This window comes from Triticum dicoccoides, chromosome 2B, assembly GCF_002162155.2.
Source record: "Triticum dicoccoides isolate Atlit2015 ecotype Zavitan chromosome 2B, WEW_v2.0, whole genome shotgun sequence".
Lineage (NCBI taxonomy): Eukaryota > Viridiplantae > Streptophyta > Magnoliopsida > Poales > Poaceae > Triticum > Triticum dicoccoides.
Window position 1 is genome coordinate 77,085,470 of NC_041383.1, and position 14,606 is coordinate 77,100,075.

Genomic DNA, 14,606 nt, shown 5'->3' on the forward strand with positions numbered 1-14,606 from the left:
ACAGCCAACGACCTACTCCAATTCCACCCAAAGGCGGAGCCATACATACAACCAGGTTCCGATTCTACCTAGAAGCAGGGTCGATCATACCTCAGAAGTCTCAGCGCATATATAAATCTTCCAAACCCAGATCCTCCTCGCACCGACCGCACAGAAGATACGTTCGCCGCCGTCGAGTGCGTCTCCATCATCAATCTAGCCGGAGAGATGTCGTCGTGTCCGCCCTACTACGCGCCCATGTCCTCTGATGAACCTGAGGAGTCCTCCGTGTCCACCGTCGTCGCCACGGCGGTCGGCAACGGGCACCACACGCTCAGGATCCAGGGCTACTCGCGACTCCAGACCATGCACGGCGGCAACGGCAGCTACGTGGAGTCCATCGCGTTCAAGGCAGCCGGCCACACCTGGAGGGTCCGTTGCTACCTCGACGGGGCGCGCCCAGAGGACGCCGGCTTTGTCTCGCTGTTCCTGAAGCGCGACCCCGCCGATGCCACCACCGGCAATGCCCCCGCCGCCGCCGCCGCTGAGAGCGTCGTCCACGCCGAGTACGAGTTCGCCCTGGTGCACCACCAAGGGACGCTGGTAAAGTGGCCGTCGCGCTGCGAACGCTTGAGCGCCTCGGCCTTTTGCTCCAGCCACATGTGGGGCATCCCGCAGTTCATCAGCAAGGAGGACCTGGAGGGTTCCAGGTTCCTCAAGGACGACTGCTTCGCCGTCCGGTGCAAGGTCACCGTCGTCAAGCAGTGGACCGTCAAAGAGGAAGAGGACGCGAGCCCCCCGGCCCTGGGAAGGCGTTTGCTAGGTTTCTGTAGTTCCATTTGTGGATAGATGCGCTTGTCGCAATAGTTTTGGCTCTTGCGTGTTGGGACAAAATTGTTACGCGTTTACTGTATTACTTGTTTATGTATGTGTGTGTGTGTGTGTATATATATATATATATATAGCAGTGTTCTCGAGAAAAATATTACAGTATGCTTTTACAAATTTTATTAATTAATTATTGCTTCTAGAAATATCTAGATTAAATAGTGTCGCTAGGTGGTCTATAAATCTGGATATAATTTTTGTTATTTCTGAAGTTTATTGTATTGTCATGATTGAAAATAAATCGAACGACAGTTTCAACAAAAAAATAGAGTAAGGAAACAAATCCAGCCTCTGAGTCACTTGGTTCGACCAGTATAATATAGAAGAAAAAGGACATGTTCTCGTTGTGGCCAGGCACGCGGATCCAGCACCCCTGCATAGTTCCGTGTAGTCCTGGCCATCTCAGGCCCAGCCCTGTCGGCCCACCTAGGCCCGGCCCTAAAATCCAGGGCCTAGGCCCGATGGGCTTGCTCGTGGGCCGGGCTTGGGCCTGAGTTTTAAGCCCATTAGCAGGGCCTGGACGAGCTTGGGCTTGGCATATTGGCATTTTAAGAAAGAGGTTCGGCCCACGGCCCTAAGCCCTAAGGGCTTTTGAGGGCTTTTTACCAGATGGGCCGGGCTTGGGCTTGAAAAGTAGGCCCGATGGTAGGGCCTGAGCCTCAATTTTCTATCGTGGGCTTTTTTAGGCCCGGCCCAAGCCCGGCCCGGCCCGGCCCATGGCCAGATATAGTTCCGTGCCATCTTTTATTGAATTTTTTAACAAATATTACATCAAGAACCAATATGTGGTTGAATTGTTAGAGGGACTGCGGTATCCTCAGTCCACCAGAGTTCTAGTCCTGGTGCTCGCATTTATTTCTGAATTTATTTCAGGATTTCGACGTGCTCATAGAGGTAGGGTGTGCGTGTGTACATTTATAGGGATGAGTGTATGCGCATGTATATGAGCGCTTGCGTGTACTGTGTTAAGAAAAACGACCACGATCTCTAGTAGAACGAGTTGTCGATGCATCGTTGTCGCCCTCACGTATCAAAGTCAACCTAACCTTAAGGAGCATCGTAGAGCTGCACTTTTGGCCGTTGAACCTTTGAATTGATATAAAGTGCCTAGTATCATATCTTGTCATCGAGCATGTACAACAAAAAACCTAACCTCCCTAGAGCACCGTTGGCTCCATCCTGGTGGACGAATTCAAGAAGGATTAAAGCCCAAAAGACCGAATTGAAGATGAAACATCACCATCCACCCAAGTGCCACCCTACACTAAAAACCCCTAACCTAAACAATTAGCCAAGTTGAGGCACCAAGATTCCGCACCTCACTATCTGCCACCGAAGCGGCGAGCAGAGTGAAGGTGAATCCACAGGCTGGCTGATGGAGCTTGGAGTTGAGAACTTTGCCCTCGCTGCCTAAGCGTGAAGGAAAGGAAAAGATGCTACTCATGGGACCCCGATAAAATCCGAACGTTCAGATTTTAAGCATTTCATCCCGAACGTTTTTACATGATAATTTTAGTTGACGTGAGGTGGCAACTTTAATTGTTAAGACATGGCAACTTTGTCCCAGTTTATTTTTTTGTCAGAAAATTGCAATGTTTGACAACCTCACATGAATTAAAGTTGCCATAAAAACATTCGGGTTGCCATGCTTAAAATCCGAACGTTCGGGATTTATCATTGTCATACTCATGTCCTCTACTTTTAGTCCGTGAGTGGAAATACACCATTCCAAAACCAAAGGCACATTGGACAAACTGTCTGAAAAACTCGATGGAATACATCTACGTGAATGGTAATAGTACCGTCGAACTAGGTCAAATCAAGGCCAAAAAAATAACTAGGTGATCAAATGATAAGCATCGAAGATACCAATCATGAGCAAGAATGGGTTGTGCGTAAAGGAGAAGCAAAACAAAAAAATGAGTCTCGGAACAATTCATTATCACAATAATATTGTTCTCGCACAAACAATTACATTTACCAACTCTAACAACCTCTTCTCATGTGTAAAGTCAGCCGCCTGGGAAGTAAAACCTCTGCCAACCTGAAGACTAGCCCAATCGACCCCCATTAGATAACAAAAAGATTTGCAGAAAAATAGCCCGCAATGATGTCCATGAAAACTCCAACCGCCTCTTTAGAGTGGTCAAACCCACACGAAAGATCTAACACGTAGAAGAATATGACCATCAACCAATAACCCAGGGGGGTAATGAAAAAGCTGCTCGCTCACACCTCTCGCTATTCACACGTTAGTCGGCACTCTACACCTACACGATGAACTGCCGTCATCTTCGACAGTACATCACAGGACCGAAAAAGGCAGCCATCAAATGGCAGCACCTGAAAAGAAAAGGGAGCGTTAAATCCATTGAAGCTTGCAGCTTATTGAACGAGTGTCGGGTGATATGGTGAGTTACATGGTGCGTGGGGATCACCATGCGCTCCAAGAAATGGTGGCTTGTGATGCACCGGATGTTCTTCAATGTATTCAAAAGAACATCAAAGAATCAGTTAGGAAATATGCGCATCTCATGCACTATTCAAGGCCTGCTGCAACTGAGCAAATGATGATGGATGGATCCTGCTGATGGCAGCATTGAAAGTCGAATCCCCGTGGTGAGCTGCACATGCCTTCAAGTTCTCTCTTAGTATGTTCTCTAGCGAAGCTTGTTTGATCGGATCTAAATCCTTTGCCTGATCAAAGGAATTGTCAGAATATGTGCCTAATAATCTAATTATTCAGAAAAGAGAAGTTCAAAGAAACACGGCTCACTTGTCGCTTTTTCAAGAATTTGCTGGAGTAACCTGAATTATCATTGCCAAGCCAAGAAGAGCTTGTGATATCGCCACTGCAAATATTATACCAATAATTAATTATGCATAGAATTGAGAGAGGCCTTAAATATTTAATTGAAATAAACACGCTAAAGTCATAGTAATATAGAGTACAATACAACACCTAGAATCATCCTCGGCCTTTACTTCACGGCCACCAATAATAACAGTCGTGCAAACACTGCATAAAATCATATAACCCATGAGCAACAAACTACCAGCCAACAACAGTCTTAATTTCAATTATCATCACCAGCACTGTCCTACCTTAATATATCATCAAGTTTGTCGATGACTTGAGGTATCTGCAAGGTCAAAACTACAGAGAGAGCCATCGCGTATTCCTTCTGCTGTATAGCAGTTGCATTGTCCACCTGTCCAATGATATAGCGCTTGTTAAACAGCAACACATAAACAAGTGGGACTTCAAGAATTTAAAAGTGCATGCCAACGTCTAAAACATACTCCCTCCGTCCCAAAATAAGTGTCTCTACTTTGTACTAACTCTAGTACAAAGTTGTACTAACGTTGAGACACTTATTTTGGGACGGAGGGAGTGTTAAAGACTTATCTAATTGGACATGCTAATCCTGTCAGTAAACACATGCGCGACGCAAGGTTTCGTTGACAATGCAAGCATATTGACAATATCTGCTTGCCAATGTTTAAGCATCAAACCAACAGATTTACTGATTTCATGAGTTTGACCATATGCACAGCATATTTTCATAAAAAACATCCAAGTCAGTATCACCTGGTAAGGTTTAGCACTGAAGCAACAAACATATTTACTGGTTTAGCGAGTTTGATCATATGCACATCATATTTTCGTAAACACATGCGTAAATCAAATGGTGGCAGTAAAAGAACCTACATCATTACCCACTTGAACTATGAGAGCAAGCATTAATTGACACATCAATCCCAGTCCAATAAACACGGAAATGCTGCAAGATGTACCTTATCAATCCACATATCAACCAAAGAGAGTAGCAGATTATCCTTTAGAGATATCCCTGACTGTTGAATGTTTGCCAAAAGGGCGGGCTCTGATAATAGCTGTGCCGAAAAGTTTGTATTCATCACCAAAAGCCTAGCAAGAATTGCTCCAGAGGATGCACGTACAGTTGTCCTAGAAGGGTTATGCTCATCATCTCGACTCAAAGATATGAAGATAAGTTTCTAGAGGTTGGCATGAATAAACAAGTCAGAATGATGAAGTATCATTTGAAAATTCCAGACTTGAGACCAAGTAACCAACCACACAAGTACCTGAAGAGCACTGGATATCAAAGGTGGAGCTTCCTGAGGAAAGAGCTGCACCCAAAAGCTCCAATTAGATAGATACAAAAAAAGTGAGGAAAAAGAAAAGATAACTCCTAATTGTAATGTGTTTGGCGTAAAAAGAAAAAGGCACCTATAGTTTCATCACATGGTATTACGACCTAACTTCCACAAATAAAATGGTCATTAATTAGTTCCCAGAGCATTTATTCCTTAACCCTGATGCAAACAGGGAGAACAGTGTTCATGGTAGTAAGAAAATTAGGTTCCCCGACATTCTGCTAAGATGATGGTCAAGATTGCTATAAGACCATGTGTAATGTTTCAAAAAAACTTGGTGCTAAGAACAGCCTTGGACCCAAGCTCAGCTGTTGCATCATTCTGATGCTAAGAGAGTTTTGTTGGAGTTGTTGAATCCTGAACTACAGCCGAATCCAGAGATTGAAAAAACCTTTCTTTCCGGCACACTGTGATCTCTCACATATCATTGCTCTTTCATATCCCAGTTAAAGTAGACAACATTTGAGCTTCTTTATCTATCTAATGGGTCCCACGAAGAGAAGCTATACGTCGACAGGTTTTCCTTTTCTTAGACCTAGTTCATGTTGTTTGCTATTGACTCAGCAGAAAGTCAGGTTGCTTAAAAATGGAAAATAAATGATAACCTGAATAAGAAGATCAATGACTGGAAGTGTGGTGAGAAGTCCCTTGTCATTTACATTTCCAACAATAGTATCAAGAACATTCGCCAAACTTGTACCATGGATTTTTAAAAATTCTGATCCACCAAAAATTGTGTAATCCTCAACTATGTTGACCGCGACCTGCATCATTCAAAAGGTCAAGAAAACAAAACGCTCCAAATCATTAATCGTGGCATGCAATATAAGGAAACAATCCAAATGACATGGAGTAGGTTTACTTTGTGCTGCTACAACAACAACAACAACAACAACTAAGCCTTTAGTCCCAAACAAGTTGGGGTAGGCTAGAGCTGAAACCCATAAGATTTCAGACTGTACTGCTACCTATGACAAAAATCAAACTGTACTTACGAACAAATTTTTCCAGTGAAAAAGTAAGTGTCATCCTAGAAGGCCAAACTATTTCAGCTTTAAGTAGCAAGTATTATTATGTTCAGGAAATCTTTAGCTGGTAACTGCTCGATCAGCTGGCGATAAGGGATTAATCGGCTGATTTAATCAGCCTATAAATCAGTTAACCATCTCATAAATCAGTTAATCAGCCAATAAATCAGTTAACCGTCCGATAAATCAGATAATCGGCTACTCAGTGACCCACCGAGTAGGGATTAACCATCCGGTTAACTAATTTATTGGCCAATATTTTGAACAATGAATTCATTATGAATAACTATATAATTATATCGAAATACGGTAGTAGTTTTGTCTCAGAATATTTCCATAATAGTATTAATATTCTGCATGTTTTGAACATATATGTTTCGGAGTGCATCAGTGCCTAAAATTTTGTGTGACCAAAGATGTTTGCCTCTTCTGTTTTTTGGGGTGGGCAGGTGTGTATTCTAACCTCCAGATGGTCGAAGCTTCTATTCACAATGCCCACAAGATAAGGGAATAAATCCATCAGTTGAGGTACAATAGATGGGGCATTCGAAAGGGTTGCTTCCCACAACTGCATAATAATCTCAATGTTAGATAATTTGCGCAAGTGCATGCAAGTTCATCAGTATGGACTTGGTTAAGAACTACTTACCAGAACACTGTCCTCGAGAAGATTAAGAGCATCAGGGCTATCAACATTTACACCACTTTGCAGTATAGGCATAAGCATGTGATAAGAAAGAGGCGACTGGTATCCAAGAGAAGAAACAAAAGTTCGAAGTGCTGTTAGCAGTTGAATCTGTAACAAGCTTTCACCTGCAGATTCATCCCAGATCTGGAAAAACACACTCAAATTAGAATAACTAATTAATCCGTAGAGCAGGAACAAAATCTGCATTGTCATTTAACAGACTGATAAACTCATTCAATAGGTTGGTTAAAAGCTGATACTATTACTTTTAAAAGTTGATAGCCAGTTGAAATTGTGAAGGTAAACTGAAGAAATCTCATTGCTTGAAAAGGCTAATTTATCTCTTCTCTCTTCTGAACTTCCGAATTCAACAAATGGTACAATTTGAATCATAAAATGTACAAACAGCTGAGCTCAAAAGAAGTATGCTTTGTCATCAGTCCATGAATAGAGTACAGCCAAAATGATAATGGTCTTTCTAGCACATATTCAGAACAAAATGCCTGAGCTATACCTTCTGGAAAAATTGTGATAACTGACTTGCAAATGGAATAACCTTGTCTCCGACATGTTCAAGAAGAACTGAGATGAAATTCAACACTTGCACCTACATAAAAATAAAAGGAAAATTAGATAAGATAATGTTTGCCAGGCATGGGTTGACAAGTAATATAACGTTGACGTTCAAAATGGTACAAACCCTCACATAAACGACAGGTGAAGGAAACAAAAGATGTACTATGGGAATCCAAACCTTAGAATCAAATTCTTGGACATCTTCCGTCAACTTGAAACACATGGTCCAGCATGTTGGAAGACATTCAAACAAATCAAGTTCTGAAAAGCTAGATTCTTGGAAAAGATAACACAGAGAAGAGCATGCTGCTAGCTGAAATTAGAACAGCGCGAACAAGTTATTAAACAAAGTAGATGAATATACGGAAATGACTCATATTCAAGGAATCGTAAACGCAAAACATACCCTGACAGCTATGTCATTATCCTGCAGCAATGCAACCAAAGCACGGTAGACCAATTTCCGTGTGTCACCCTTGATCTGCAAAACTACAATTATCAGAAGCTGAAGATGCGCGGAACCTACAGACAGTCAACTAAAACTCTGACATTAGTAATGTTTAGCTTTTCTAATACAATGATAAAAGAGTGAACCTCAGAAATCCATTGCCCAAGTAGCAATGCAACTTTTCGCCGAATGATACGCATATTGGGATGACCATTTGAAATTTCTATGGATAGAGATCCATGGAACCTGTAGAAATAAAATAAAAAAACTAAGGAAAGGCAATGAAGCAGGATTCGCTCTAGCTATTGATTTTGCAACAAACTTAGCTGTCCCATCAAAAGGAAATCAATGTATAGTCCTTAATACATATGAACATACAAATGCAACATCCAGAAGCATTTGCAAACAGCTGTATAAAGACTGATCAAATTTTACTAAATAATTTAAACCATTACAAAGATTAGCATGGATTAAATGAGTACCATACATCCAACCTTTTTGCAAGTAAATACAGATACGTTGTTGCTATTTAACTTACCATTCATTAAAACTGAGGTAATTTGAAAGTTCATAATACACATGCCCGGCAGCTGTATAAGCAGCATCCTTCAGAAGCATTCCGGATGTAACATCTGTTTCGAGTGGTGGAGAAACAGACATGGCTTCTCGAAGAATTGAAACAACAACTGGAGCTAGTAGCTGGAAACAAATGATTATGTAAGCATTGCAACATTCAACAGACTCGCAGGAAAGTTAAAAAGAATGTTATAATGTGCATGCCTCTCGGTAGTTCTCAAAGATGACAATGAAGAGGGCTTCAGCACATGGCCGTTGTTTCTCAGTCCACTGGACCAAATTCTGCTCATGATGAAAGGATTCAGGATTCTCTGACCATTCCTCCAGATCTTTTGCTGTATAAATAAAGTATCTGCACAAGAATTGGTAAGTTCCTGAATCCAAGAAGGCTGTCAAAATCCCAAGCAAAAACGTGAAGGCACAAATACTAGAAAATAATCCCCTAATCTCAGAATTTGTGTATACATGTAGCTTGCATAAAATTTACAAAAACACCAATAGTAACATATTCTATTGTTTTATATACTGTAGTAGTCCACAATCCGTAAAGCAGTTCATCGAGAATGTTACATTATATGCTTTTGGTGCAGAAATAAAGTGTTCTCTGTAGCTCACAGCAGCATTTTTGTGTACCATTATATGTTTATAGCATTTCTAAAGACTAACTAGCATAAAAAATGCACTTTCATGTTATTTGCCATATATGGAACTGTCATAAGGAAGTTTACTTCAGCAGGTCATAGCTAATCTATTTTTGCAATTCTTAAACTCAAGGTTTCATCATAAGGACTTTAAACCATTTCACTCCTGCAGAATATAACATGGTTGGCCAAAGGATGTCCTCGTCCAGCATTAATGCATCACAAAAGACCAACAGCTCCTGGCTAATCTATTTTTGCAATTCTTCGATTCAAGGTTCATCATAAGGAAGGGGAGCGTTGACACAGCGGTAAAGTTGTTGCCTTGTGACCATGAGGTCATGGGTTCGAGTCCTGGAAACAGCCTCGTGCAGAAATGCAGGGAAAGGCTGCGTACAAAGACCCAAAGTGGTCGGACCCTTCCCCGGACCTTGCACAAGCGGGAGCTACATGCACCGGGCTGCCCTTTTCTTAAGGTTCATCATAAGGATTTTGAATTATTTTCTTCTGCGGAATATAAAATGGTTGGCGGTTGCGTATAAAAAGACCCAAAGTGATCGGACCCTTCCCCGGACCCTGCAAAAGCAGGAGCTACATGCACCGGGCTGCCCTTTTTTTTAAGGTTCATTATAAGGATTTTGAATTATTTTCTTCTGTGGAATATAAAATGGCTGGCCAAAAGATGTCCTCGTCCAGCATTAATGCATCTGTTTAGTTAAAAGGAGGTCTAGTCATACTAACTTACACTAACTTGAGCTGTTTATGTTGATGCTTGACAAAGACAAAAAAACATGCAAACTAGTAGTATTGCAATAATTTTTCCACAAAAAATAATATAAATATGCTATTTTTACTCAGAACATTACCTCCTTATTAAAATGTTGCAAAGCAACACAACTCGATCACCAGGCAAAACAACCTTCAGCATGTCACTAGCCACTGCTGCAAAGTTTTTTTTCTTTTGCTCCAGGCTTAAAGGTTGTGCACTTTCATTGATGACGCGACCTGTGGCACTTGGTTTGTACTCTTTGCATTCTGATACGGTTTTAACCAAAACCATGCATTGTATAAGAAACTCCTCAAAGGATGCGCCAGCCTGTTCGGGATTTGTGATTATGTTCAAACAGAAGTCAACTGTAGCAGGAAGCACAGTTTGGTGTACGAAAGAATATGGATGTCTGCCTTGTAAGGTGACAAGGACTTTCATCAACTTAGTGCATGCCCTTTTTGCAAATTCCCATAGTTTAGCTTGCTTATCTTTAAAGGACGAGTCTGTCAAGTAAAATACAATAAGGAACAATTTACTCGTGAGAACTGAACTGAAATCAATCAGCACGCCATCCTTGACATGTCAGACAAACTAACATCGGAGAGGAACGTCCAAACAAAGGTTTAACTTCATGAGCAGATATAAACAAGGGCCATTTATAAAAACAAGACTGTTATGTTCTTCAAGTTTTCTGGAGAGCAAAAGGAATATTTCAATCACAGATTCAGTTTCTTGCATGTTGCACACAAAAAAAGTTTCGGTTTCTTGAATGTTCTAAAGAAAAAAGTCTCAGTTTCTTGCTGTGAGATTTAATGACCAGGTCAAATAAAAATGCAGGACAACAAGATATGCTAGAACCTTAACAGTTAATACTTGAAATGCTAGATATAGATTATGATGGATCATTATTTGGTGAAGCCAGAGAAGTTTCTGTCTATTAGATCAAGACTAGAAAGGAAGAGAGAATAATTCACTTAAAATTACAAGAGCAAAACATAACTTACAATAAGGAAGAAGGGATTGAATGGCACTCAAAACCGTTGGACATACTTCCCTGACCTGCCAGACTTCCTGCAAATTAAAATAACTATTTACGGCTTTTGTTTCCTCGACAAGCTGATGAAGATCATATAACAGTCTAAGTATGAGCAACAAAATAACAGCAAATCTGACTACCTGCGCTGTTGTTGAATCACTTGCATAACCAGAAAAAATTAGTTGCCGGATGATCTTTAAACAAAGCAACCAACGGTCGCATATCAATATTAGATCGTTTGATTGCTCCAAAATGGAATCTAAGTCATTCCTCTGAGAGAGCATGGAAAGATTTTGCAATATAGTCTGCACGTCGCTCTTCCAAAGGTTCCAGGTATACTCGAACAAGTGGCTAGTAATCTGCATATGACCAAAAATATGAATTAGAACATAAGACCGACTTTACGGTCAGTATTTTAAGTCATTACTGTTTATGCTCAATAAAATTTGCAAAAAAAAAAATCAAAAGCAAGCTGCATGAATTCATGCTTTGGGAAAACAGTAACAGAAATGCTATGGATGGCATGTCTCTTGCCATGCTTTGAGAAAAAAGTAACATAAATGATATGGATAGCATGTCTCTTGATCAATTCAGGAACTATTTGATAGCAAAGAAAGGTTCAACTTATAATAATCCTCTGGCTTAGCACTTAAGATGACTTAACATGCTTGAATTCAAAAGAAATAGTGGAGTTAATACACATCTGCTAATGTTGTGTGCCTGTGTGCGACGATGCACATTACGGGGCAACTAGCTGGTACTATGCCAAACTAATAATTTGAAACCCAGAAAATCAAGAGTGATACTACTTATAGATGGATATGTGATTTTTGCAAAATCAAATACCTCGGCATAATTCCTCTGATCAACAGCAAGCCGTTTAGTTGACAGCTCCTTTAAAGTTCGAAATAAGACCATAAACACACGATGTGAAGCAAGAACATCAGCAGATTGCAGTTGTTGTGCCAATATAGAGAAAAGGTCCCGCCTGAATGATATGACCGTGAGCAACAACTGAATCCATGTGGAAGATAGTTGACAAGAATCGTGCTAAAAATGCTTACCATTCTCTTGGGTAATCCAAACGTGCAATCTTCGAGATTAGTACAGCTAGCTGAAGTGCAATCTACATTACAACATTAAGATAACATACTCGCATTAATAAACATGATATCTGTTTGATATCATAAGATCACGTATAATACACGTTATATAGTCTGCACCTGGTTATTCTCCTCTCGTATGTTTAGCAAGAGATTTTTACGAAGGTGGTCCTTCTCCTCATTGCTAATTCCACTACAACAGATAATGCAAATAGGTAGTGACATGTCAGAGTCCGTTAACAAGGTACCAAGTGTTATCGAAATAAAAGTAACAGCATAAATTCTACTTCGGATGTGCAGAGTTAGGCTTATAAAAAAATCTACAGTTGTATTTACTCCATGAGGTGATATCTATAACAAAATTAATATGAGTGGATCAGCTACTGTTCTTTCCTGTTGGACACCATCAGCCACAATTCGATAGTTTTAAGTTAGGATCAGGATTATCAGACTCTAAGACAAGGACATTCGACATTAAAGCAATGCAGTTATTCTAACACCGCCGTATAGACAATAAGAAGCATAGGCAGAGCCACAGGGCCTTGATCACAGCATGATGCTCTAACGCACATTGTCATTTCTGTCAGCAAAAACACTCGAGGATTCACAATTAACCAATGGAACTGAACATAGGCTCACTAGGAATCCCGGCAAGCCCACCATAGTGGTTGACGGCTTGATGCTATTCTTAACAAATTTACTCCATAGAGAGGTTATCTAGAACAAATTTGATTTGCAGTGGATCAGCTACTGTTCCTTCCTGCTGGAAACCATCAGCTATTTTGCTCCCAAGCATCATGTTTAGGATTATCAACGAGACGGCCACTCGAAGAAAACAGCATCAAACATTAAAGCAACACCGAGTATATACACAAGTATTCTAGCACCACCGTGTTGACAGTAGGGAGCTTCGGCAGAGAGCCTAAATTCACAGCATGATGACATTCTACCGCACATTGTTACTACTGTCAGCAAAAACAGTTGGAGAAAACACTCAACGAATCATAATTAACCAGCGGAGCTGAACAGAGAGGCTCACTAGGAATCCCGGCGAGTCCGCCAGTAGCGGTTGATGCTGTTCTTGAAATAAACCGTGGCGAGCAGGCGCACGTCCTCGCGGCAGGACGAGCCCCTGGCGGAGATGATCTCCTGCGGAAGCACCAGATCAGCAAGTCAGCACGCTCGGACCCCATGGTACCGCTCCCCAATCGCCCGCAGATCGGGGCGCGCCCCGGAGGAGGAAAAGCCCTAGAGCCCGTTCATTCCCCCGCGAGGCGGGAGGGGCGGGAGTGGGGCGGCTTACCAGGAGGCAGGAGCAGAAGCCGGGGCGGGGCTCGCACTGCGCGAGGGCCGACTCCGCGGGGTGCCGCGTCGCCTCGTCGGCGCTGAGCGAGTTGGCGAGGACCGCGTACATGGTCGGCACGTCGCCGGCGGAGAGGGCCATGCTGTCCCCCGACCAGCGGCGGCCACGGACGGGGAGGACGGCGGCGGCGGCGGCGGTGACTGGGAAGGAATGATCGGAGAGGAAGGAAGGTCGCGTGGGGTTGCGAGCGGAAGAAGGGAAGAAAGGGTGCGGAAGAAGGCTGGGGAGGCCTGGGACCTGCTGGACGGCCCAAGACGTCAACTGTTCCGTAATACGTATTCCTTATTTTACGTTTTCGTTCGGAAAATACGCCTCCTGCAGCTCACCGTCCGTGGCCGCATGACGTACTCTCTGATTCACGCCAATTTCTGTCAAAAGAAAGAAAATTTTGGCACATAATAAACCAATACATGTGTTTAATTCCCGTGATTACGAAAATAGCATATTATGAAATAAAAATAAATAGAGTGCCTCAAAGTAACTCAAGAAAAATTCAAAAAAAAAAGTAACTCAAGAACAAAAGTAGAAGTGAGGTGTATTCATCAACTAGCTCAATGTGCATCCCTTGTCGTGTACAAGCCCACACGTTAAACCACCAACTTCGGAAGAAAGACCCAGGTTTCAAATGTAATACCGGCGTTCCATCTTACCGGGCTACAAGTGTTGGACTTCATATTGAACACTTCGCCGGTGTTGACAAAATAAATGCTATCCTTCTCGACATCGCCACAAGATGCGGGAACCGACTTCGAGAAGCGCATGCTGACAAAGAGCGCCTGTTCATCACCGAGTCCACTGGTCATCGGAACCCATGCGCCTGCATTCGCCTCGAAAACCTCTACTTGACAAGTGAAACGTGTTGGCAAACCATTAGGTGCGGTTAATTGCATGTAGTGTTTCACCATGAGCAATTTTCCGCGAGACTCCACAAGGTAGCGGAAAATGCTGGTAAGAGCCTTGGAGGGCGCATCATCATACACATAGTCAAAACCATCGTTTAAAGAATTCTCATCCATTACCCATGGTTCGATATCCTCCTCATCCTCCTCCTCGTATGCGACATTCTCGTTTTCCGATGATGTCGCGTCCCATTCTTCATCAGGATCATCGTATAATGGCCATGTTAGCTCCACATTTGATGTTCCCACTACCACCTTTTCATCCGCATTTGATGTCTCTGTTGCCTTCTTGTCTGATGTTTCGACTACCTCCTTATCATCAAACTCATCTAATGGCACGTTTGCATCTTTGTCTGATGTCCCTGATGCCTCTTCATCTAGTGTTTCACCATCATACTCATCGAATGCCCCCACCGTCTCCTCGTTTGATGCT

At 42.1% G+C, this 14,606-nt stretch overlaps 1 protein-coding gene across 1 annotated transcript; it reads right to left on the reverse strand.

The window, feature by feature from the left end:
• Positions 1 to 2,787: 2,787 nt before the first annotated feature.
• LOC119362234 (importin-11-like) lies at positions 2,788 to 13,459 on the reverse strand. Its single transcript, XM_037627433.1, has 24 exons — positions 13,215 to 13,459; positions 12,951 to 13,060; positions 12,032 to 12,104; positions 11,873 to 11,934; positions 11,655 to 11,796; positions 10,949 to 11,167; positions 10,777 to 10,843; positions 9,870 to 10,275; positions 8,570 to 8,717; positions 8,328 to 8,488; positions 7,936 to 8,035; positions 7,748 to 7,822; positions 7,520 to 7,654; positions 7,280 to 7,372; positions 6,727 to 6,909; positions 6,541 to 6,645; positions 5,655 to 5,813; positions 4,978 to 5,022; positions 4,666 to 4,887; positions 3,973 to 4,079; positions 3,830 to 3,886; positions 3,644 to 3,719; positions 3,288 to 3,564; positions 2,788 to 3,210 (listed from the first exon to the last, which is right to left on the reverse strand). Exons 1-23 carry the CDS (start codon positions 13,353 to 13,355, stop codon positions 3,400 to 3,402), a joined length of 3,051 nt encoding a protein of 1,016 aa, XP_037483330.1. The 5' UTR covers positions 13,356 to 13,459; the 3' UTR covers positions 2,788 to 3,210; positions 3,288 to 3,399.
• Between the last annotated feature and the right edge of the window lie 1,147 nt (positions 13,460 to 14,606).

What these genes read in the sequence shown, in the direction of transcription:
- LOC119362234 (XM_037627433.1), bottom strand. Translation starts at nt 13,355, where the DNA reads ATGGCCCTCTCCGCCGGCGACGTGCCGACCATGTACGCGGTCCTCGCC. An exon ending in TCAATCCCTTCTTCCTTATT is followed by an intron (nt 10,276 to 10,776) that starts GTAAGTTATGTT and finishes TTTACTTGACAG; the next exon opens with ACTCGTCCTTTAAAGATAAG. An exon ending in GAAGCTTCGACCATCTGGAG is followed by an intron (nt 5,814 to 6,540) that starts GTTAGAATACAC and finishes TGAATGATGCAG; the next exon opens with GTCGCGGTCAACATAGTTGA.